The 25,870-nt window shown below is 48.1% G+C and overlaps 1 protein-coding gene and 1 pseudogene across 2 annotated transcripts in view; both read right to left on the bottom strand.

Moving 5' to 3' along the window:
* DPP3 (dipeptidyl peptidase 3) overlaps positions 1-17,044 on the bottom strand; it is a 35,498-nt gene extending 18,454 nt beyond the window's left edge. Inside the window, exons 1-8 of one of the 2 annotated variants that reach the window (XM_048515488.1) lie at positions 16,937-17,044; positions 14,825-14,909; positions 7,352-7,630; positions 5,639-5,728; positions 5,303-5,440; positions 4,593-4,667; positions 4,091-4,181; positions 425-555 (exon numbers count right to left, since the gene is read on the bottom strand). In XM_048515488.1, coding sequence (XP_048371445.1) covers positions 425-555; positions 4,091-4,181; positions 4,593-4,667; positions 5,303-5,440; positions 5,639-5,728; positions 7,352-7,630; positions 14,825-14,909; positions 16,937-16,986 — 939 coding nt within the window. In that variant the 5' untranslated portion in view covers positions 16,987-17,044. Of the gene's footprint in view, positions 1-424; positions 556-4,090; positions 4,182-4,592; positions 4,668-5,302; positions 5,441-5,638; positions 5,729-7,351; positions 7,631-14,824; positions 14,910-15,825; positions 15,846-16,936 lie in introns of those variants that run through there. The other variant, XM_048515495.1, reaches the window with a different exon arrangement.
* LOC125425671 lies at positions 6,515-6,621 on the bottom strand (annotated as a pseudogene).
* Positions 17,045-25,870: the final 8,826 nt, after the last annotated feature.

The raw sequence follows: 25,870 nt of genomic DNA, 5'->3' as shown, positions 1-25,870 counted from the left end.
ATTTTGGCCCCTGTCTTTTTTATTAGGGTACCATGATCCACAAAGCAAGATTTTGGATAGGTGGGTGAAGTTCAGTGAGAGGCAATGTGAAGGGCTGGCGGGAAAGTTATTCGTTGTGAGGCCTGCTTTGTGGATATCCCAGTATAGCAGGCAATGCATATTTTAGCCCCCCAGAAACCAGAGGTGCTGCTGAACAGGTCGATGTAAAGTAGGTAATGAAAATAAGTTCAGTTGTACCAGTAATTTTAAACAGGAAACCAGGTGAATTTTTACAATCCTGTCAGATTCGTGGAGTCAGAGGTGGTCAACATCCCACACACACACAAAAAGCCATGTTTCAATTGAGTCCCTCAACTTGAGGAGGGGGCTGCAAGCAAGCAGGGGTAGTGCCACCCTCCCCTCCCCCTTGTCGTCCAAATCTCACCAAGGCCTTCTGCAAGTTCTCCACAACTTTTTCCAGAATGGGGGCATAATCGCCTCGTGTCACTGTAAAATCGCAGCCTCCAAACTCAAAGCACTTCATTTTTCCTCTCATTTCATCATCCAGTTGGGAATCTAGAGGGACAAGGAAAAGACAAAACATACACACACACACTAGTGCAAGAATGGCTGAAATGTACAATCTTGAGTTGTTAGTAGAGAGGGAAGGATCTCCTTCACCACACAGAAAAGGAACAGTGTGGCCACTCAGGGCCATACTACATGTTATGAGCAACACACAATTACCACAGGGTCCTGCAGCTATACAGCAGCCGTGAACTCCCTGCAGAAACTAAATTATGAAGCAATACGTGGCTCGACCCAGATTGTGACCTTAGCAAGGGGAGGATCAGCTTCAAATCCCCTCCCCTGAACTTTTTTCCTGACCTGCATGGCCTTTTCAAGATGGGAAAATAAATGGGGGCAAGGGTTGAAGTCCAGCACTGCGGTCTTGATTAGAACTGACTCCTTCACAACTGCGGTCTCACAGTTTATGTGTTTTTATTCAATTATTTCCATAATTTTAAATTAATTTTTATGTTTCATTGTTCAAATGTTTGAATGTTTTTATGTGTGCAGACTTGGACACCCTAATCAGGGGGAAAGCTGGCATTAAAAAGTGTTTTAAACAAAATAAAAGAACACACAGGTGTCTTATAGTGATGATGGTTTACATGCAACAGTTAGTTTGGGCTTGACAAACACTGATCTACGACCCTGGGAGATATGGTGGCAAAAGAGAAGCAAGTTAGCTGTAAGGGAGGCAAAAAAGGATTATGAGGAACGCATGGCTGCGAACATCAAGACCAGCAACAAACAGTTCTTCAAGTACATCAAAAGCAGGAAGCCAGCAAGGGAAGCGGTAGGCCCGTTAGATGACAAAGGAACAAAGGGTGTGCTAAAAGATGGCAGGGAGATTGCAGAGAAGCTGAATGAATTCTTTGCATCTGTCTTCACCCAAGAGGAGGTGAGGAAAATTCCTGCACCTGAATCAAGCTTCTTAGGAGGCGAATCCGAGGAACTAGCGAAGATAGTGGTAGACAAGGAAGAAGTTCTGGCAGCCATTGATAAACTAAATGTTACCAAATCCCCTGGCCCAGATTGCATTCACCCAAGAGTTCTTAAAGAGCTCAAGCATGAAATTGCTGATCTTCTCACTTTAATGTGCAACTTATCCCTGGAATCAGGCACCATCCCTGAAGACTGGAAGATGGCCAATGTCACACCAATCTTTAAGAAAGGATCTAGGGGGGACCCGGGAAATTACAGGCCAGTCAGTTTGACATCTGTTCCTGGTAAATTAGTAGAATCTATCATTAAAGATAACATTATAAAACATGTAGAAAAGCAAGACCTGCTGAGAAAGAGTCAGCATGGCTTTTGCAGAGGCAAATCCTGTCTTATAAACTTACTAGAGTTCTTTGAGGGTGTAAACAGGCATGTGGACAGGGGTGAACCGGTGGACATTGTCTACTTGGATTTCCAAAAGGCTTTTGACAAAGTTCCTCACCAGAGACTGTTGAGAAAACTCAGCAATGAAGGAATAAGAGGGGAAGTCCTCCTATGGATTAAAAACTGGTTGAGAAACAGGAAACAAAGAGTGGGTGTAAATGGGAAGTTCTCACAATGGAGAGATGTCGGGAGTGGTGTCCCCCAAGGATCCGTTTTGGGACCAGTGCTCTTTAACCTATTCATAAATGACCTGGAAGTAGGGGTGGGTAGCGTGGTGGCCAAGTTTGCAGATGATACCAAATTAGGTTGGGTGGTGAGAACTGCAAAGGATTGCGAAGAGCTCCAAGCGGACCTTGATAAATTAGGTGAGTGGGCTCAGAAATGGCAAATGCAGTTCAATGTAGCAATGTAGCAAAATGTAAAGTGATGCACACAGGGGCAAAAAATCCAAACTTCACATACACGCTACAGGGGTCAGTGCTATCAGTCACAGACCAGGAAAGGGATTTAGGCGTCTTAGTTGATAGTTCCATGGGAATGTCAACTCAATGCATGGCAGCTGTGAAAAAGGCAAACTCTATGCTGGGGATCATTAGGCAAGGAATTGATAATAAAACTGCAAAGATTGTCATGCCCTTATATAAAGCAGTGGTGCGACCGCACTTGGAGTACTGTGTCCAGTTCTGGTCGCCGCATCTCAAAAAGGATATTGAGGAGATAGAAAAAGTGCAGAGAAGGGCAACGAGGATGATTGAGGGACTGGAGCACCTTCCCTATGAGGAGAGGCTGCAGCGTTTGGGACTCTTTGGGACTCTTTAGTTTGGAGAGGAGGCGGCTAAGGGGGGATATGACTGAAGTCTATAAAATTATGCATGGGGTAGAAAATGTTGACAGAGAAATTTTTCTCTCTTTCTCACAATACTAGAACCAGGGGGCATTCATTGAAAATGCTGGGGGGAAGAATTAGGACTAATAAAAGGAGACACTTCTTCACGCAACGTGTGATTGGTGTTTGGAATATGCTGCCACAGGAGGTGGTGATGGCCACTAACCTGGATAGCTTTAAAAGGGGCTTGGACAGATTTATGGAGGAGAAGTCGATCTATGGCTACCAATCTTGATCCTCTTTGATCTGAGATTGGGTTAGGGTTAGGGTTAGGCCCCAAGGAGATCCGGCTGGCCTCTACAAGGGCCAGGGCTTTTACGGCTCTGGCCCCTACCTGGTGGAACAGGCTTCCAGGTGAGATAAGGGCCCTGCGGGATTTACAAAGTTTCCTCAGGGCCTGTAAAACGGACCTGTTCCGCCAGGCATTTGGCCAGCAGGGATGATATCAACCGCAATAATAAGTAAACATCTGGCCTCCCGTGGGTTCATAAAAGGGGGAATAGAATAGAATAGTTGAAGCCATCTCTAGTTTAATATTTTATGTATTTTAATTAACTTATATTTATGATGTTTTAAATTTTATGTTGTTGGAAACCGCCCTGAGCCTTCGGGGAGGGCGGTATACAAATATAATAAATAAATAAATAAACTGTAGAAGTTCTGGAACCACCAGAAAGAACTGACGCATAACATCGTCCCCTACCCCCAGAGAGCAATTGTGGAGTTGCTGCAGAGCCCTGCGGGAGTAAAACCTCCAGGGAACAGGACAGCCTACTGCCACTGCAAATGCCTCTGTGCCTAAAGCAGTAATGAGAACTCCACGGAGATTCACTGCCATGTGGAAGCAACCTACATAAGAACATAAGAAAGAGTTTCCTGGATCAGACCTGAGTCCATCTAGTCCAGCACTCTGCTACTCACAGTGGCCCACCAGATGCCTTTGGGAGCTCACATGCAGGATGTGAAAGCAATGGCCCTCTGCTGCTCCTGAGCACCTGGTCTGCTAAGGCATTTGCAATCTCAGATCAAGGAGGATCAAGATTGGTAGCCATAGATCGACTTCTCCTCCATAAATCTGTCCAAGCCCTTTTTAAAGCTATCCAGGTTAGTGACCATCACCACCTCCTGTGGCAGCATATTCCAACCTGAATCTCCACCTGCAGTCAGGTATAATCCATTCTACCACCTCCAGAATCTACCACATTATTCCTGGTACCTGCCAAGGGTATGTGGAGAGGGGTGATGACAACAGTACTCAGAAAAGTCACTTACCACTGGAAAGTACTGAAGCCAGCCGAACCTCATAGCATGATTTCCCATGGGCCTTTGTTTTGAAAAGCCTTGAGTTGTATGCACTGATGTTCTGGAGAAAGAGCCAAGAAAAGAGTTGGGAAAATCCTGCTTCCAGAATAGCTGAACTTCTTAATCAGCACCTACAGAGGTATGTCACCTGTTCCCCTCCAGCCATTCACTCACACAAGTCAGGGTGAGAAAATAACACAATGCAGAAGAGTGCTCCAGAGCATAGACAGAAGGCCTTTTCCGGCTGAATTCAACGTGAAGCGTTTCTGCTCTTTTCAGCTTACCCCTAAACTTAATCTTAAAGGTACCAGGAGAGATTCCCCATCATGCACCCTCCACCAAAGCAGATTCCACATAAGGTCCCCAACCCAGTCCTCAGTGTCCGGAGCCTCACCACTCCCCCCCCACCCCACTCTTATGCCCTTGGCAGGTCATGGACCACCCAAGAATGGGAGGAGAGTTCTTTTTGTACCTGCGAGTCGAGGAATTTCTGGGCCAGCTTTGCATCTGCCATGGAGCAGTTGGCTGAGAAATATGTGGAGACACCCTGCGGGAAAAAAGAGGTCACAGGAGAACCACCTGCCTCCCAAAAAACAGAGCCGCTGATCCTGGTTCCAGGATGCAGAATGCCACAACTCTCTCACTCTTCCTAGGACAGTGATGGTGAGCCTTTTTGAGTCCGAGTGCCCAAATTGCAACCCAAACCCCACTTATTTATCGCAAAGTGCCAACCTGGCAATTTAACCTGAATGCTGAGGTCTTAGTTTAGAAAAAAAACAGTTGGCTCCCTCTTCCTCCGCCCCACCCGCTTGAGCAGGGGCCAGCCTGCTATAGCCTCCAGCAAGTCCCGCGCGCGCCTCTCTAGCATCTCTACCTCCTCTGTGCCACCCCCCCGCCCCCCAGCAGCAGCCACCAAGAGCACAGGCACCAGGCCCGCCAGCTGAGTCCTCCCTGCTCGCCGCGATGCATGCACATCGTGCTCAGTGACCCAGGCCAGCCTAAATGTGTATGTGGGGGGGGTGTGATTTTCCGCCCCCTACATGACGAACTCTGTGTGCGCGTGCCCACAGAGAGGGCTCCAAGTGCCACCTCTGGCTCCCGTGCCATAGGTTCACCATCACTGTCCTAGGATCCTTACAAACAGATGTAGAGTCCTTACAAACAGATGTAGTGAAACAATACCTGACCACTGAGTCCCAGGTGCTTCTGCGTCGGTTCCAGGGAGAACATGAGATCCCCACATTTGCCCCACAGCGCCTTCATTTCTTCCGAGTGCTCCTTGAAGGCCTGGCTCTCCCACACCAACTTTTTCAGCTTTTCCTAGGATCAAAAGGGCACAAGGAAGCATTAGAAGGTGTGGGAAAAGCCAGACGATGCCTCAGTCCACTAGACTCTGTTGGAAACTCAGCCAATAAGGTGAAGGGAGCACTCCCATTACCTACAGGTTAGTAGATAAAATGGCTCCTTCTGCCTCCACAGATGGGTACCCTCTCACCAACACTCAGGACTCACGCTCACCTTGGGAAGGTTGGGCACAAATTTGGTGTCACCAAAGGATTTGTAGTTGCCCATATTGGCGTACACGCCAGCAGCATAAACTAAGAATGCCTGCAAAAAAGAAGAGTCTTGGTTAATTGGCACAGAAATACAACCGCGGTTTATGAGTTCTGCTCTCACTTCTCACCTGCTCGTGTGCAGATACACAGAGCTCTAGATTGAGAGCAGGAAAGTTTAAAGATCAGATATGCTATGATTTGTTACCTATGTTTTAAGGAGAAGAGTTTGGATTTATATCCAAGCTTTTGGATTTTTCTCTCCTGTAAGGAGACTCAAGGTGGTTTACAAACTCCTTTCCCTGTCTCTCCCCACAACAGACACCTTGTGAGGCAGGTGGGGCTGAGAGAGTTCTCAGAGATCTGTGACTAGCCCAAGGTCACCCAGCAGGAATGTAGGAGTGCGGAAACATATCTGGTTCACCAGATAAGCCTCTGTCACCCAGGTAGAGGAGTGTGGAATCAAACCCGGTTCTCTAGATTAGAATCCACCTGCTTTTCTTCCTTTTCTTTTAATACCTTTATTATTATAGGATAAAACAACAATCAGACAATAAAAGGTAATTAGGTGATCAACAGGAGTGCGCAGCTGTTGATAAAGCTGTTGCCAAAAACTTTGCTGTTCTTTTAGTGCAGCAGTCATTCAAAAGCAGACATAGCTTGTCTTGGTCAGAAGTGGCAAGACACAAATTAATGTGTGGTTCAGTGTAGAGACTCCTGAGTTCTGTGTGGCGAGAACAATACAGAAGTATATGAGCAGTTGTTTCTACTCGGTTGGCTGAACATTGACAAGTTCTTGCTTGTAACGGGATCTGCAGGAATCTGCCATGGAGAACTTTTTAGCCTACAGCACCCGGTATTCCTGTCCAAGTACAAACCAGGCCCGACCCTGCTTAGCTTCCGAGATCAGATAAGATCAGGCATGTTCAGGGTGATATGGCCATAGGCAAATCCACTTGCTCTTAACCACTACATCATGCTGTCTTCAGTGAACCAGTTTTCAGAGACAGGTAGAAAAGTCCATTTATTTTGATATTTTCTGTTCCTCCCTTCTACCAAAATTGCACAACATTTTTTTAAAAAATCTAAAAATGCCAAAAAATGCCTGTTTTCAACCATCCCATGCACAGAACGCAGAATGTTCTTCTTGCATCCCTGTCTAAGTTTGCAGCCTCTTCTACCTCCCAGAAACAAAATTCAAAGGATTTTGTGATCCATGTGAAGAAAACAGAGAACTCACTGCCACAGAATATACTGAGGACTAGCATCTTAGAAGATTTTTAGACTAATTTAGAAATAACCCTATCAAAAGCCATGATCGTTAGATAAAACCTTGCTCTTAGAGCTCTGAATATCAGCTACTCACAGGCAAATCATAGGGGCAGTTGACCACTGACAGGTCTCTGGTTGGCCACTGTGACAACAAGATGCTGAACTAGATGGACTCCCTTGGTATGATCAAATAGGCCTTTTACGGTGTAAGAAGGCAGTTGTCCCAAGAACTAAAGTCACCGAGGAAGGCTCAGTCAAAATCCAGCAGGTGAAAGATTCAGCTTTGATGATGCAGGGATTGAGTGCGGGAAGGACAGGAAGAACATCAATGCAGATATAGTTAGAAGAAACTTTGTACGCATTCCAGGACACAGAGGGAACCTAGACAAGATATAGTTTCAGGTACCTGATACTCCTCATCAGAGAGGCCAAGGGAGTGCGCTAGCTCTCCTAATCGAGCAGGCTCCTGAACCCGGAATAGCCGAGAGATAAGGGCGTAGATTGCAGGTGCCTCCGGGGAAGTCTGCAGCAACACCACTAGGCCTCCATACCAGCAGGCCCGCGAGAGGTAGTGGGCGTAGAGTCGCTCTTCCGGTGACAGCAGCTGGAAAGCTTCAGTGCAGTCCAAGTTTGCAATGCCAATGTCGTTGGGCAAGATATACTGGGAGTCCACCATGGTGCCAACCTGGGGAAAGAAGGCCATTGATTAATGGTTTACTGTCCTCTGCAGAGCTGCATTAGAGGTTAGTGCTTAATGGCTTGAAGCAAATAATAGAGTAAAATGGAGTGCTATGGCTTCAGTCTGCCTTCAAAACTTCACATTATACCTTAATGAGGGAACAGACTACAATTGCCCAGTGTTGGCAGGAGAAGCCCTTGGCACAGCCTTGAAACCGACCGGGCCTCGGGCAACGCAAGGGGGGTCCTGTGGTGCTTTTACTCCCCAGATTTCCCCAACTACACCTTGGGGAGCCTGAAGGAAATAATTGCATGATTGCTGAGCATGGAGTCGTGTTTGAGGGTGATCTGCTGTTTCTTGTTGACGTTTTTCAGCCACTCTCAGCCTGTTGCGTTCATTCTGTTGAGAACGAAGTCGACCTGAAGCTGCAGAACGCAATCGCCGCGCTCGCAACCGTGCATCCTCAAGTCTGGCTGCACGTCGCTCTGCTGTTTCCTCGGCACGTATTTGAGCCATTCTTTGTCTGTTTCGCTCTTTCGCTGAGGCCCGTTCTTCCTCAGTTTGATTTGCAATTACTCGTCGCACTGCTTCCGCTCTGCGAGTACGACGACCTAAGTTTGATCTTCTGCGAGGCATTATTAGGATGAACTGAAGCAGATCGATTGCACTGAAAAAGAGGAAAGAAAAAAGAAAGAAAGAAGATCAAACTTAGGTCGTTGTACTCATGGAGCGGAAGCAGTGCGACGAGTAATTGCAAATCAAACTGAGGAAGAACGGGCATCAGCGAACGAGCGAAACAGAAAAGAGTAAAACAAATGCGTGCGGTAGAGAGTGACATGCAGCCAGACGAGGATGCCGCGGTTGTGATAAGCGTTCTGCAGCTTCAGGTCTGCCGTTCTCAACAGAATGAAGCGACAGGCTGAGTAGCTGAAAAAATGTCAATGAGAAGCAGCAGATCACCCTCAAACCGACTCCATGCTCAGCAATCCCTGCGATTATTTCGCTAGGCTCCCCAAGGTGTGGTTGGGGAAATCTAAATGCGCAGACTTCTTCAACGATCCAACAACCTGTATCCTAAACCATAAAGTTCTTTTCGTGACCACTGTGCAATTTAGTGATGTCAAAAGAGGATTCCAACAGATATCCCATTTCAATTTGAGAGATTGTAATTCCCAATTTGATTGCCGTTTGCAATCACCATCAGCAAAGCTCAGGGCCAATCTTTACATTTGTGCGGTTTAGATCTACACACGGATTGCTTCTCACGTGGTCAATTATATGTTGCATCTTCCACAGTCGGCAAACCACACAATCTCCATATTTGCACAGACAATGCAACAACAAAAATTATAGTATACCCACAAGCATTGTTAAATCAAACATCTTAGAAACGTGTGCTTTCGCTTTTCTTTCTTTCCCATTTCACCAGACTGGGCCACAGCAATGCGTGGCCGGGTACAGCTAGTAGTAGGTATACTGTAAAGGATTCAACGGTGTTGATGAGAAGGGCAGCCGCCTGGCCTTGAGTACATTCCACAGCCGAGTGATGGGCCAGCTTCTCCGGCGGAGACCTTATCTCTCTGCGAGGGAGATGAAGCCTCCGTTCCCATGGGAATCGGAGGGATGGGGATGGACAGAGTTATAACCTGTGTTTCGGCGGGAGATCTTATTCTGCCACTTCGTGCTTTGAGCTTTCTAAGATGTCTGAATAAGCGGTCTTTTTTACACCAAAGAGCCTTTTATTTCTGCTTCTATGGAATTCCTTACATTGTGGCAAGAATGCTAAATCATCTATATTCCTAGTACACCAGTGGACCTCTGGTGCCTCGGCATGGAGAGGTTGAATGTTTCTATAGGGGAAGGTCGCGGTAGCCCCCAAAGAGGGCTCCGACCTGTCCCTTCTGGATCTGGAGGAACCGGTGAGAGAGCGAGGGTCACCAGCTGGTGACTCTTTCCCGTCCTGATATCCTTACGAGTCTTCCTTTACTTAAGCTGGAGCGAGGGGCGTGAAGACGACCATAGGGACTTACATGAGTGCGTTTGTGGCGCTGTCTATGGATCGAGCGCCTGTGGATCGGATATCTACCCGTTTTAGGTATGGATTACAAACCTCAGATGCAACCTGTCCGCGGAGGAGGCGGGCCTGACCACCTTTCATGCCGGCAGGAGGTCCATTGAGCGATTCCTGGACTTCGTATTTTAGTGATGCTCCCAAAGAAGACCGTGGCACAGCACTGGGGCCCGTCCGAAGACCACCGGTGACACTGGGACTATACCAGGGATTGGGGGGGGTATCCGTACCGTCTTCCGATCCGGACCCCCCTGATCCCGGACCAGCGGCTGCACCTGAAGAGATGCCCCGTGGAGCCACCCGGTGGAGCACGATGCCTCAGCGTCCTGACGGCGCGGAGTCCGGAGCAAGCCTGCCCTCCCAGCCGGCTCTGTTCCCTCTCCCATGTCGAAAGAGAGCTGGGCTGAGGAAGTGGGCCGACTTCTTGAGATGCCCAAGAAGCATGGGCCCGTGAGCGCCAGCTATGGGAAGAGGAACGAGAACAGCTGCAGCAAGAGCGTGAAAACATGCAGAGAGACCGGGGAGCAGCGAAGCGCCAGAAGTCCAACTTCGAATTGGACCGTGCCAAGGATGCGCTCCAAGCGGCAATATGCCCAGAATCTATCAGTCCATGATAAAGTCCTGGAACACTCCAAACTGAACTTACAGCGTCCAGCGTGAGAGTGTTCCGAAGACGCTAACACTCAAAGTGAGAACTTACTGCAGCTGTTCCAGCGGGACCCGAACTGGCTAAATTGGAGCGAGAGAAAGCAGCTTTGCATGCGCACCAGGATGCATTGACTCGCAAGGAGAGGGAGCTGGCTGCCTTGGAGAGGGAACTGAGGAAGCAGCAGACCAGGGCAACCCAAGGTGGAGTTCTGCGGCTGTCAATTTTAGGCGAAATTGACGCCATCCTGGACTCTTCGCTTTGTCATAAGCGGCGCAATATTTAGTCTCTTGGGTGGGATATCCCTCCTCCGGGTCACCTAGCCGCCAACTGCCTGAAAAAACAGAAGCCAACCACTCCGGCCGCGCGCACCCCATCTGCCAAGCCACCGCGCAAATCTGGGCCGCCCCCAACGGGCTCATCTAAAACAGTCGCCGAAGGCGACCCGGAGGAGGGCGACGCAGCAGTTTCGCCTTGCGATACTGGCTGGACGCGGGGTTGACTCCAGGGCGTTGAGTGAAGGCAGCGCTCCCATTCTGAAATCCAAGCGTTTCTGGCCAACCCCGCTAAGCATACTCGTATTATAGCCTCAGCCCTTGTGGACTCTGGCTGCTCCCATTTGTTTATCGCGACCCCAGGTGGCGGAGGAGCTAGGTCTAGACCAAATCCCCCTGGCTAAGCCCATACCCTTCACCCAAATGGACGGCAGTCCTCTCGGGAGCGAAGGACCGGCCCAGTTCAAAACGCATAACCCGGTTCTCCTCCGCTCGCGCCGACCATTGGGAGAAAATTAGTTTTATTCTGGCGCCGGTATTAAACACTCCATAGTTCTGGGCATGCCATGGTTGTTGTTACATGAACCAAAATTCCTTTGGAAAGAAAGGATCTTGGAATTCACTGACCCTCCCTGCGGGGAACACATGAATTGGGGGGAAACCTCGACTTCTCCTGACACACACACCCCTGGCTTCATCAGCTGATTGCTCCCGATTCCACACCCGGCATCCACCGGCGATACCAAAGATCTATGCCAGGGTATTTCAGGAGCAAGAATGCGATCAGTTGCCACCCCATATAGAGACACTGACTGCAAAATCATTAATACAGCCAGAGCATGGCAACTGCCCAAGGTAGAATCTACTGTATGAGTCCCAATGAGGAGAAGGAACCCCGTTGCCTTCTTAGACAAGAACCATCGCTGAGTTCATCACGGCCGGAGCTACCAAACACACACATGCTGCTCCTGTTTTTGTTTAGCCAAAAAAGAAAGATGGGTCCTTACTGGCTCTGCACAGATTACCGAGGAGAATCTCAATGCAGTCTCCCTGTCCAATAAATACCCTTTGCCTTTGATCAAGGACGCTGTTAAGGCGCGTGGGCAGGGCGCATCTTCTACTAAGTTGGACTTGAGAGAAGCTTACTACAGGGTCAGAATTGCTGAAGGCTATGAACACTTGACTGCATTTAACTTACAAAGTTTGGACAGTTTGAATACTTAATAATGCCATTCCGGGTTAAGAGTGGGGCCCCCGGGGCTTTTATAGGCCCCTTATCAACGAAGTTCTCCATGATTTATTGTACAAAGGGGTAGTGGTACATACTTAGATGGCGTTTTGAATTTATTCACAAACCATGGAAGAGCATAGAAGCATTGGTTAGGGAAGTATTGAAGCGGCTTGCTCAACTTTCAACTCCTCTTTGCCCAAACTTTCCAAGATGCTGTTTTCCACCAAACCTCTATTGACTATCTGGGTTACCGAATCTGCGCCGAGGGCCTACAAATGGATCACACTGCTAAGATTGATCACGGTCACTCAATGGCGGCCCCACCAGCTTGAAAGAACTCCAATCTTTTCTAGGTTTTGCTAATTTCTATCGTGACTTTATACCCCAATTAAGCTGAACTGACTCTCCTCTCACAGACCTCTTACGCACTAAGGGTAAAGATCCACTGTCCATGGCCGGGGCCCCCCTTTCCTGGTGCTGAAGGATGTCAAACAGCCTTTCAGCTCTTAAAGTCTGCTTTTACCACCCGAACCTATCCTAAAGCACCCTGACCCAGATCTCCGTTTGTTAGGATTTCGCGATGATGGATGCACCTCGGACAAAGCGGCTTGGGGCAGCCCTGTTTACGCAGAGAAATAAAAGATGATAGGCTGAAAGTTCGTGTGCTTATTTATCAAAGAAATTCTCCGATTGGCTGGAGGAGAACTCCAACTGGACTGTGGGGGGATAAAGAGACTGCGGCGCATTAAAGTAGCTCCACTCTCCGCTCATGACTAGCCACTGGCTGGAGGGGCTAAACACCCCTTTCAAGTTTGGTCGGATCACAAGAACTTGGCCGCCCTCTCCACCCCCCCCTCAAGATGTCCGCAAAACAACTTCGTTGGGCCGATTTTTTCAAGTTTCTCTTTCCACGGGTCCATTTTTTCCCCGGAAAAACCAATAAACTGGCTGATCGCGCTCGGCTCAGCCTACCTTCCAGGGAGGGGGGTGGAGCCGGCATTACGGGACATTCCACGCACTGTTCTCTCCCCTCCCAATTGGGGCTGGCTGTCACCCGATCTCAGACATCCACTCCCTCCTTCTCCGCCCATTCCCAGCCTGGTCTCTCCTTTCCCTACAGAAGGGAACTTGAGGAGGCGGGGCGACGCGAGCCTCCCAGTGAGGCGACTCCCAGTTGCGTTTGGAGAATGGCGTTTGGCGGCGAGGGGATTGTTGGTATGTGCCTCCCTCCCTCCGCAAGCAGGTTCTCGAGGCCTGCCACGATGCCCGCTCGGCTGGACATTTTGGCTTTCTAAAAACTCTGCATTTGGCCCGCCGTCAATTTTGGTGGCGCGCGATGCGCAAGGACATTGAGGCGTATATTAAAGGTTGCTCTGTTTGTGCAGAAGCCAAGACTGTTCCGGGAAAGCCCCATGGTCTGTTGAAACCTCTCCCGGTGGCCTCCCGCCCCTGGGAAGTCATCTCCATGGATTTTATTACAGATTTGCCAGAAAGTCATGGCAACACGGTCTTGTGGGTGGTGGTGGACTTATTTTCTAAACAAGCCCATTTCATTCCATGTGCTTCCATCCTCTCCGCTGCTGAATTGGCTCGGCCTGTTCATTCCAGCATATTTACCGTCTACACTCCGCCCCTTTAAGGTGGTCTCCGACCAGCGGGCCTCAATTCATTTCAAAGTTCTGGAAAGCTTTTCTAGGGTTGTTAGGGGCCGCCCCGGCGGTTGCCGCCCTACCACGTTCAAAGTGGCGGTGAGTCGGAGAGAGCGAACAGAACCCTAGAGCGAGTATTTACGTTGTTACACCAACTACCACCAAGACAATTGGTGCGCGCTCATTCCGTTTGCGGAGTGCGCCTATCACAATGAGGTTCATAGCAGTACAAAAAAAAACCCCTTTGAAATTGTGTCTGGTGGCTCCTTCCCACCGTTGCCGCAACTACCAGCGGAAGCATTGGATCCTCAGAGTTTCAACAATGGATTTCATCCCTAGCCGAGGGTGGAAATCGGTCCAGACTGCCTTACAACAGGCTAAGGACTCCCAAAAGCTGCAAGCGGATAAGCACCGCTCGGATTTCCCTCTGCGTGTGGGCGCTTGGGTGTATTTGTCTACCAAAAATCTCAGAGGCGTGCATAAATTTTCCAAACTAGGCAAAAGATTCGTGGGACCTTTTCAGATTACTAAAGTGATTAATGGTGTCACTGGCCGATTGGATTTGCCTAACTCTCTTAGTAACATTCATCCTGTCGTACATTCCAGTTTACTCAAGGAGGCTCGCGTTTCCGATGCCTGGCTTGCGACCAGCCGGGGAGACCCCCACCGACTATTATTGATGGCCACAAGCATTACGAAATTGACGCCATCCTGGACTCTCGCTTTAATGGCAAACGCTTGCAATATTTTTTGTCTCTTGGGTGGGATATTCCTCTGGGTATAATCAATGGGTTTATTCCGAAAATATTGGCGCCCGCCCTTATTTCTGCCTTCCACCGCGCCTTTCCGCACAAACCTGGGGGGGAGGGGTCTTCTTTAAGGGAGGCAGAGTGTAAAGGATTCAACGGTGTTGATGAGAAGGGCAGCCGCCTGGCCTTGAGTACATTCCACAGCCCGGGCGATGGGCCAGCTTCTCCGGCGGAGACCTTATCTCTGCGAGGGAGATGAGACCTCCGTTCCCATGGGAATCCGGGAGGGGGATGGGGATGGACAGAGTTATAACCTGTGTTTCTGGCGGGAGATCTTATTCCTGCCACTGCGTGTACTTGAGCTTTCTAAGATGTCTGAATAAACGGTCTTTTACACCAAAGAGCCTTTTATTTCTGCTTCTATGGAATTCCTTACATATATAAAAACATGTACGTATTCGAATGCAACGTTGTGTCAAAATTTCAAACCAACTGGTGAAGAGCTTTCAGAGATTTAAGATTTTGAACAAACAAACATTTACATTTTTATTTACATAGATTAAAATATTTCTATCCCACCTTTCCTCGTGGTACAAGGATGCTGTGAGGCTGAGATCTAGAACAGGTGCTGTCAAGGGCAATCCCACGGTTATGTTTATGGCTCCTGAAGAAGCAAAATCCGAAGGTGTTACAACTTGGTCAGTTTGCCAAAGGCCTCCACAGATTAAAATCCAGAAAGCCAGAAAGACTTTGTGTTACAGCATGGCTATAAAATCAGTTTGACACCCAATGTATTGTCGAAGGCTTTCACGGCCAGATTCAACAATGCACTCAACCACACCTTTGCATGGCAAGTTCCACCCAAACAGTTACTGATTCGTTCCCCACCCTGGGACATGGACAATATATACCCCACTAAATACTCCCTTCTCACTAGACCAGCCATTCTCAACCAGGGTTCCGTGGTACCCTGGGGTGCCATGAGCATGTTCCAGGGGTACCGTGGCAACACTACCGCCCCCCCGCCCTCATTTTTGTGGTGTCTCCCACCAGTGCCAGCAAGGATATGGAGCTGGCCCATGGGCAGGGCCTGCCACAAGGTCAGCAGCCACCACCACCCCCAGTGCTTCCCTTCACCCTGGGAGGGAAAGGTGGGGTGTGTGGCAAGCAGGGGCAATGGGAGGGGAAGGTGGAGGGTGGCGGCAGGGGTACCGTGAGATATGAAGAGTGAGGTCAAGGGTACCCTGACCTCGAAAAGGTTGGGAAACACTGCACTAGACACATGTGTAACAGAGTTCTCTCTGTGATACACCTCTGAAGATGCCAGCCACAGATGCAGGCGAAACGTTAGGTACAAGATCTACCAGACCATGGCCACACAGCCCGGAAAACCCACCACAACCAATTTGACACCCAGTTTGAGCATGTATGTGCCACCGCTCAAGTGGGAACATTTTCTACTATTGTCTTCTGACTGTGGACATCCACCCTACCACACCACAGTACAAGCTGCCCTCCAACCTATACATGATGATTTATTAAAGTTTTAAAACTGCAACCATCGCAAAATGCTAAATTACTGTTCGAAAGATGGCAGCCATTCACTTTTGAGCCTCCTGCAGCTGCCATGCCCCCAGGACAGGTTGACAGGTGCACTTTGTAATCAGAGTTAAGGCTTGTGTTGGAAAAATACAAACGTCAGAGTCACTTTCCAGAGCCCCCAGAAATGGCACTTCAGATCCTGGCCTGACAACCCAGCAATGAAATGCTTCCTACCATTGCAGGTAAAACCTGGGGCATCACAACTGCCAAGCCCCTCCCCCAAATGGGAGCACCTTCCTTGGCATCTTCCTGCCCCGCTTACCCCCACCAGCTTCTTTCCACTTCCTGCCCCACCTCCCTCTTCTCCCTCCCCATTCACGGCTTCAAACTGTTTGACAGCCCCCGTGACTTATTTAGCCAACCCCCTGCGTTCCTTTGCAGAGATTGACGCCTCCATTGCCTGGAAACAGAGGCCCTGCTCCACGGTCTTCCCCCTGCGTCAATGGTTCGCTCCCTTTTTCATTTTGCAGGATCACAGGTCCTTTTCTGCAAAGGCTACAAAATTCCCACTTCAGGCTTGTCTGCTACCGGTACTTTTCAAATCCCAATGTCTAGTTCATCATGGGGCTTTGGGATAATGAGACCCTACACACTTTTCTATACCACCCCGGGTTGAGCAGCGAAGTATATGGAGGATAGGATTTGGAAAGGGGGGGGGGGACTTCAGTGGTGTATTCCACAGTGTCCCCGCTCTGAAGCTGCTAGGGGATCTGATCTCTATCGTCTGGAAGCCAGTTGTAATTCTAAGAGACTCAAGGCCCCACTGGAAGTTGGCAGATCCAGGTGCAATGAAAGGTTCCCTCACTCCTCCCTTATTAACTCGTAGCAGCATAAAAAAAAATAGCTGCTACGCTCTCTTGGCTCTCTTCCAAGGACACAGTGGCTCACGGTAACAGTTCCTTCTCTGGGGTTCCGGGAATGGGCGGGAAGAGAGCAACTGCAGCTGCAAAGGAAAATGGGAATGAAATCGCCTCTGCATTATTCACCAGGCTGCTCTCTTAAATGCAGAGCAAGTACTCCACCATGCAAATGCAACCCTTCCCACAGATATACAGACATCTTACATATAAAACATACACGTGCTCTCACCTGCTTCTCTTGCCAGATCCTATTTCCTGCCACGCCCCTTTCGTCCCCATTCATTGTTCCAAGTCTGTAGACACGCCCACGTGACCCCTCCAGCCAATCCCGCGATGTTCTCCGCGGGAGAGCTGGAGATCTTGGCTCCGCCCTTTGCTCCTTGCCCGGCGTCAGCGGTTGGTGTTCGTGTTCGTTTCGTAGGCTCGTGCCCCGCCCCATTTAAATCCACACTGGGGTGATGTTGAATTGGGCTGTTTAGAACCAGGATGCAGCGCTGTAGATTTTAATTTTTTCGCTGTCTACCCAAACTTGGTACGGTCCGGAGTGAGCTAAGCATTCAGGACTGATTTATTAACGTCAGGTCTAAAGGAGAATGGACCCAGGAGTGACAGAGTGGAATGTACCTCTTCAACTTTTAGCCAGGGGGGGTGTTACCTTTGAATTTTCTTGCTGGAGTATCTGTCCAGCCCTTTTATTTTAATTTTAATTTTAAAATTAAAATATTAAATATTTATATATTAATATTAATATTTAATATTAAAATTTAATTTTAATAAAAGGGCTGGAGTATCTGTCCAGCCCTTTTATTTTAATTTGCGCAGGGTTTTTTTATACAGCAGTGAAGACAATAGCTTGTCATCTCAGGACTCAACAATCAGAAAGGAGGACACAATTTGCATATGCTAATTTACATTCCCAGATGCAAATTTGCTCATAATTACTATAAAGAGAAATCTCGTGTCTATCACAATTAAAGCTGTAGGGGTTTATATAAACACCATGTAGAGGAGGTTCCTTAAGGTTGCCAGCTCTGGGTTGGGAGGTTCCTGCACATTTTGGGGGTGGAGTTGCGGGGAGGGCAGGCTTTGGGGAGGAGAGGGGCCTTAGTTGGGTGTAGGGCTGGCAATCGGGACCTAGAGGGACCTGCAGATCTTGTGGGATTACAGCTGATCACCAGATAACAGATCAGTTATCTGAAGAAAACGGCTGCTTTGGAAAGGACTCCACCGCCCAAAATCTCCAGGAATTTCACAATGCAGAGTTGGCAACCCTAGATTAAAGTTCACTCTCCAATACAACAATTTTCCCATGCCGGCAGGGGCTGATGGGATTTGTAGTTCCTGAACATCTGGAGAGCTGCAGGTTGCAGACCCCTGCTCTAGTCTAGGGGAACTGATCTCTGTAGTCTGGGGATCAGCTGTAATTCTTGGAGATCTTCAAACCCCACCTACCAGTATGGAGATTGGCAACTCTAATGTTACCACTGCAGACAGACTGCAAATGAGCACTGCATATCTCCATTCTCCCCCACCACCTTTATGGGCTGAATGCCATCTGCTTGACATGCTGCGTTTCCATGTCCGGGAATGTTTTCGACACAACATTCATTTACCATGCAGCTGGAAATGTGGTTTGCCATGCAGTCTAGTGGTACAGTAGAGTGGATCTGAGGCCTAGTGAGAAATGCTGCTTGCTGTGGTACTCCCAGATGCATGTGATGCAGATGTGACAGAAGAATTGGTACTTCTGACTCTATCTTCAGATGACAAAAGCTCTCAGGAGGGAGGACACAATTTGCATATGCTAATTTACATTCCCAGATGCAAATTTGCTCATCGTTACTATAAACCAGGGGTCCCCAAACTACGGCCCAGGGGCCAAATGTGGCCCCCTGAAGGCATTTATCCGGCTCGCCAGGCATGGCGGCGATGGCTCCATTCATGTGCAGTGGGGGCTCGAGGGAGAGGAGGAACTGGCCCCAACGGCCGTTGATTGCAGTTACGTGATGGCACCCCCAAATCTCCATGAATTTTCTGACCCAGAGTTGGAAACCTTACATGTGGCAACGCCTGCTCTGCCCTTCCCTCTCAGCTACTCCATGTGTTGCTCTCAGGCTTTCTGTTCCGCCTCACTCCCATTGGCATCAGCCAGGCTGGCGAATCGCTCGCTGGCTGCTAGGGAGGAAAGAACCCAGGAAGATACCTGATCCTGGGTTAGATGGAATGCCTCATTGGGTAAGTTCTGCTTTTTTTTTTTTTACAGGGGAAGGTATTCCACAGCCTCCCCAACAATATTTGGAGCCCACCCTGTACTTGACATATTTTGGTCACTGCTCTAAAAATAGACCATGACAGAAAGGCTGAAAGGTGAAATCAAACATTTGACAATCATTTGTGCATAGGAATTTGTTCATAGTTTTTTTTTTTTAGTCTGGCCCTCCAACAGTCTGAGGGACAGTGAACTGGCCCCCTGTTTAAAAAGTTTGGGGACCCCTGCTATAAACAGAAACCCAACTTACTATTCTGCCAGCTCTGTCTGGGGCAGCAGGAGGCACAGTTTAGCTCTTTCAGTGGCGGTCTGTTACTTAAATGTTTCTAGAAGGCGTCTTTAGCAAAAGCAAAACAAAACTGCCGCAGATATACGACTACTAGGCAGACGCAGGGCTCAGACATCTCAGGGGACGGGCCTGGGAAAGGAGACTGTTCCCTGAAAAAAGGACATCAGCAAAAAGAGGACTGCATGGAAGAGAAGGAACTGGACCACCCTGGAAACATCAAGAAGTTCTTGTCTCCCCTATTTCTTGTCATTATTATGTTTTGGGGCAAAGAAAGCCCTGTGAGAGCTGTTGAGAGTTGTAATTGCCTGAAGATCCCAAAGAAATCTGATTAGCAAGGGATGATAGGAAGGGTCGCCAGCTCTGGGTTGGGAAAACTTGGAGATTTCATAGAATCATAAAGTTGGAAGAGACCCCAAGGGCCATCAAGTCCAACCTCCTGCCATACAGGAACACACAATCAAAGCACTCCCGACATACGTTCATCCAGCCTCTGTTTAAAAACCGCCAAAGGAAGAGACTCCAGGACACTCCAAGGCAGTGAATTTGTGGGGTGGAGCTGGAGTCTGGGGAGGAGAGGAACCTCAGCATGGTACAACTCCATAGGATCTACTCTCCAAAGCAGCCATTTTCTCCAGGGCAGCTGATCTCTGTAGTCTGGAGATCAGTTATAATTCCAGAAGAAATCCAGTACACACCTGAAGGCTGGATACCCTAGGTCAGGGGCGACCAACCTATGGTGCTCCAGATGTTCATGGACTACAATTCCCATCAGCCCCTGCCAATCGGCCATGCTGGCAGAGGTTGATGGGAATTGTAGTCCATGAACATCTGGAGTGACATAGGTTCACCACCACTGCCCTAGGTGGAAATCAGGCATGCGTGCAGCTGCGATTTTTTTTTTTAACATTGAGAAGATCTAGATTTCTGGGCATCTTCTATACTTTGAACCTCTCTTTGCATCTGTATTCCTTTATAGGAGGCAAGTCTACGCTACACTGAAATTGGTTTGCAACCCTACTTTGCTAACTGCATGCAATTCCTGGCTCCTTTTTCTCTGACTTCTAGGGGAAGAAGACAACGTTGCACACCAAACACAACCACAAGGATATAACTTAATCACATTTATGAAAGCTTATATCAATATCTATAACGTGAACTAACACCGGTCTGTAGCCATTGCATATCTAACTCTTAACAATGATCCTAATAACCTGGTGTCAGTTATGAGGAAGTCCAAACGAGATGTTAAAATAACCCCAATATGTGACTAGATATGAAATCAAACACTGAAGCAGATAAGCAAAAGCGCAGCTAGACCCGTGTTGCGTTCTGTGAATATTGATTGATTTCATTGACCACATTACTTGTTTCATCTCCTCATGTGGATTGAAGCGTGAGCCGGCAATTCATTAGAAGGCAACTGAAAAGACAAAACCAGAGGTGGGATCCAGCCGGTTCTCACAGGTTCCCAAGAGTGGGTTACTAATTATTTGTGTGTGCTGAGAGGGGGTTACTAATTGGGTCCACTCAGAGGCAGTGGCATATTTGCCTAGGGACAAAGGGTACCCCATGTCCCCGGGCGTATCCATTGAAGTCACGTGGGGGGCACGCCAAAATGTCCCCTGACATTTTGCAAGCCCCAGCAAGCCCAGAATTGAGGAAGCCTCTGCTGCAAGAATTAAGGAAGCCTGACATAGCCCCGCCCACTCTCTACGGTGGCCCTGAGTGTCCAGAGGGCAGGGGAGAAATACCACTGTGCTCCCAGGATGAGGAATGGGGAGCTCCGCCTCCCCTCCCTCTCGCCCAGAGTGCAGTGCCTTATTCTCCATTAAGTCCTTGCCATTGCTCCCAAGCCTTCTCCGCAGACGGGCGCCTGCGAGCACAGGAGAAGGCCGTAGGCCGGCTAGGGAGGCAATCTCTGCCCCACCTGCAAGGTGTTTGTTGTGGGGAGAGGAAGGGGGGGGGCACATTTGTTAGCTGTTTGGAGACTCCTTAAAGGTAATGTGCAAATCCAAACTGCACTTCTATCCCTAAAATCTTGTTTGCAATTGTGAATGGCCTTGAGGGGGGGCGGGGCATGAAGCACCTGGCTTCTTAACTTTTGCTGTGGGGCTGGGCTGTAATCTGGAGAGCTGAGTTTGATTCTCCACTTTCTCTGTCGCACCTGCTGCCCCACAAGGTGTTTGTTGTGGGGAGAGGAATGGGGGGGGGGTGTTTGTTGGCTGGAGACTCCTTAAAGCGAACAACACCTGGGGTGCGCATGCCCTGCATCCTTGCCACAGCCCTGCCCAGGAATGCCCCGCCTCTGGAATGCCCGGCCACACCCCCATCATGCCCTGTTCAGCCCAATTGGGGCTACACCACTGTTTGAATCCCACCACCATGGGAACCTGTTACTAAAATTTTTGGATTCCACCACTGCAAAAGACTGATTGTTTATTGTGAAGAAGTTGCAAGGTGATCCAGAGGACAGTGCAACAGTGGACTCTTGACTGCCCATACAGGATAATTGCACTGAATATAAGAACAGATCCTTTCCTGTGAACAAAACAAACGAGTGGTATCATATCCTTCATATGCATGATGTAGATATTTATATTAGGATAATTGTTAAGAGTTAAATATGCAATGGCTACAGACTGGTGTCAGTTCACATTATAGATATTGATATAAGCATTCATAACTGTGATTAAGTTATATCATTGTGGTGGTGTTATGTGTGCAATGTTGTCCTCTTCCTCTTAACGTACTGTCATTGCGCACTGATTCGTTCAGTTTTGGCCCTTTTTCTCTGAGCCGGCCACTAACATTAAGGATATTTAAGTTGCAGCTCCAAATAAGCTTTGATGGCAGCTACTGGATTTAGACTAAGTCAGGTGTGGCAGGAGGGAGTTGTCAGATCCAGGCTGAGAAACTCCTGAAGATTTGGGGTGGATTGGGGATGACAGAGACTTCAGTGGGGTGTAATGTCATAGAGCAGCAGCGAAGCTACAAGGGGATGGGGGGGTGCGCCGTGAACCGGGCACATGCCTGGCGGGCGCAGAAAATCGCCCCCGGCCCCTTCCCCTTTCCCCCTACGCGGCGCCCCCCCTGCGGTGCTTCCCCTTCCCCCCCTTCCCTTAGTTCCTTTCTTTTTTGAGAACTTTTTCAGGCTGCAAAAGGCCTGTTCGCAGTAAAAACGCCCTGAGGAACTACAGTTCCCATCAGGCCGTTTTTACTGAGGAAAAGCTGTTGCCAATAAGAAAGCTGCTTTTGAAAGTGGTGCATGTCCTGCTACGTGCAGTGGCTCTCCCTTCAACTTTGACCAGTGATAGGGAACCAGTGGTAGCCCCAGGCCCTTGGAATGCATCACAGTCTTCTCCATGGGTGATTGAAACCAGGTTTGGAAGATGTCTGTGTACAATGAGACTGAAGCACTTAAAAAAACAAACAGGGCTGGTAAAGAGCTGGTTTAGGCTTTCCGAGGTAATGCTTTCAGACTATGCCAGCCTGTCCCTGAGGTTGCTTCAGTGCCCCCACATTGAGTCAGCCTGCACGCTTGTAAATATACCATATTTGATCAAAGGCTTCATAAGCCCCGTGCACTCTCTCCTCCAAAGCAAGCCATCCAAAACCTGCCCCTAACTTTGCACCATTCAGGAGAAGAGAAAATATGAAGTGGTGGTTTCAATTTGTGTTCTAACCTGAGGTTCCCTGGGGTTCCATGCTTAAAAGTCTGGTCAGAAACAGGACAATCCCTTCCCAATAAGATTGTTCGCCTACAACCAGATCTTCCCCTGAATCAGAGCTGCCAACTAGCCGGGGGTGGGGGGTGGGAGGTAGTTTGCTCTGGTATCGATCTGCAGAAATCATGGCATGGAGATAATCAGAACTTGCAAATTCATTGTACTTCTGCAGATGAGGTTTTCATTCTGTTTCTCTTTTAAGGTATTTGTTATCCTTTTGGGTTCTAACTTTTATAAACTTTATGAATTCTTTTATTAAAAAGCAGTGCATACATTCTTGAGTAAATCTATGGAGTTAAATCAAGACTGTTTTTGGAAGGCAGAATGGAAATGTCTTGCTTCTCCTCCCTGCTGCTGCAGCCACTCCACAAAATGCTGCTCTGAGGGCCCCCAAAGGATGATGTGAGGGAGAGCTGCAGTGGGAAGGGGGAATCAGAGGAAGCTGTCAACCAACCCAGGGACTGCTTAAGAAGATGGCAGACCTACCTGCAGGTCCAGTGTTAGAACTGAATTGCCAACTTTAGCCTTGGGAATTCCTGGTGATTTGAGGCTGTTGCCAATAAAGGCTTATTGAATTGAACTGAATGCCTGTGGAGGGGAAAACTGGGGGACAGATTTTACCTAGAATCTGTGGGCTGTTGTAGAATCTGCCCCCTGAAGCTGCCATTTCCCCAGGGAAACTGATCTCTGTAGTCTGGAAATCAGTTGTAATTCTGGGAAAACTCCAGGCCCCACCTGGATTGTTGGGAACCTCAGGTAAAAGAGTTGGGGTGGGGTTCAACTTTTCACTATTTTTAGTGGTTCCACCCTGTGTCTTTAACCTCAGCCTGACAAAAGAAATTAAGCAGAAGAAACATGCCCTGTCATTTTATATCTGGAACTGCTTTCTTTGCTGTTATTTTTTTTAATAGCAGACTGCTGTTGTGGACACAGGAGAAAAATGGGGATTAGCCTCTTTGCATGAACAGCAGTGCTGAGACCATTCCCCTGAATCTCAGCCTTGCTACTTGAGGTCTTTTTTAAAAGTAAAAGCATTAGGGCTGGAAATGGGAGCTTCTGAGACTCTGTACCCCAGAGCTACAGGGCCTTCCAATCTGGGGTAAAAGGTAGACCAAAGCACATTCAAAATGAGCGTGTATATTGCCATCAACCCACAACTGACTCATGGCATTCCAAATAGTTGGGGTTTTCAAGGCAAGAGATGCGCAGAGGTGATTTGCTATTGTCTTCTTCTGGGCGACTGAGGAAACTCTTCAGATTGCTAAAGATAGACGAGAAGCGAAAGGAAAAGGTGACAGAAACAGAATCAAAAGTCTACATGCAGAGTTCCAGCAACTTGCACACCGAGATAAAGGGGACTGTTATAATGACCAGAGTAAAGAAACAGAAGAGAACAAGAAAAAAGGAAGAGCAACAGATTTGTTCCATAAGATCCAAGAAATCAAAGGGAAATTTTAAAGCACAGCTAGGCATGCTGAAAGATCAACATGGAAACAGTTTAACTGAACAGAACAAACGAAAGAAAAGGTGGGAAGGATACACTGGAGAACAATACAGAAGAGATGAAAGGATAGAGTCCTTCCAAGAAGAATCTTCTTTTGAAGAAGAAAGTTGGAACTGGCAGAAATAAATCACCAGAAGCAGATGGGATAGCAATAGATCTATTCCAAATCACAGAAATAGGGTCCATCAAAACCTTGATAAGAATTAGAAAACTCAGCAATCAAGGAATAAGAGGGGAAGTCCTCCTATAGATTAAAAACTGGTTGAGAAACAGGAAGCAAAGGGTGAGTATAAATGGGAAGTTCTCACAATGAAGAGATGTAGGAAGTGGTCTCCCCCAAGAATCCGTTTTGGGACCAGTTAGGGGTGGGTAGCGTGGTGGTCAAGTTTGCGGATGATACCAAATTATGTAGAGTGGTGAAAACAGCAAAAGATTGCAAAGAGCTCCAAGCGGACCTTGATAAATTAGGTGAGTGGGCTAAGAAATGGCAAATGCAGTTCAATGTCGTAAAATGTAAAGTGATGCACATAGGGGCGAAAAATCCAAACTACACATACATGCTACAGGGGTCAGTGCTATCAGTCACAGACTAGGAAAGGGATTTGGGTGTCTTAGTTGATAGTTCCATAGGAATGTCAAAATGCATGGCAGCTGTGAAAAAGGGAAACTCTATGCTGAGGATAATTAGGAAAGGAATTGATAATAAAACGGCAAGGATTGTCATGCCCTTATATAAAGCAGTGGTGCAACCATGCTTGGAGTACTGTGTTCAGTTCTGGTCACCACATCTCAAAAAGGATATTGAAGAGATAGAAAAAGTGCAGAGAAGGGCAACGAGGATGATTGAAGGATTGGAGCACCTTCCTTATGAGGAGAGGCTGCAGCGTTTGGGACTCTTTAGTTTGGAGAGAGGAGATGTCACAGGGGAGGGGATATGATTGAAGTCTATAAAATTATGCAGGATAGAAAATGTTGAAGCAGAGAGAAATTTTTTCTCTCTTTCTCACAATACCTAAAACCAGGGGAATACACACTGAAAATGCTGGGGAGAAGAATTAGGACTAATAAAAGGAAATATTTCTTCACACTTAACCGCATTGATTGATTACCGAGTGTTTGCAGGAATAATGCTGCCACAGGGAGGTGAGTGATGGCCCACTAACCTGGATAGCTTTAAAAGGGGCTTGGACAGATTTATGGAGGAGAAAGTCGATCTATGGCTCCCAATCTTGATCCTCCTTGATCTGAGATTGCAAATGCCTTAGCAGACCAGGTGCTCGGGAGCAGCAGCAACAGCAGCAGAAGGCCATTGCTTTCACCTCCTGCATGTGAGCTCCCAAAAGCACCTGGTGGACCACTACGAGCAGCAGAGTGCT

Source organism: Sphaerodactylus townsendi, linkage group LG01 (genome assembly GCF_021028975.2).
Source record: "Sphaerodactylus townsendi isolate TG3544 linkage group LG01, MPM_Stown_v2.3, whole genome shotgun sequence".
Taxonomy (NCBI): domain Eukaryota; kingdom Metazoa; phylum Chordata; class Lepidosauria; order Squamata; family Sphaerodactylidae; genus Sphaerodactylus; species Sphaerodactylus townsendi.
Note: the sequence above shows the minus strand (reverse complement) of the source record. Positions and strands in the feature narration are given on the sequence as shown.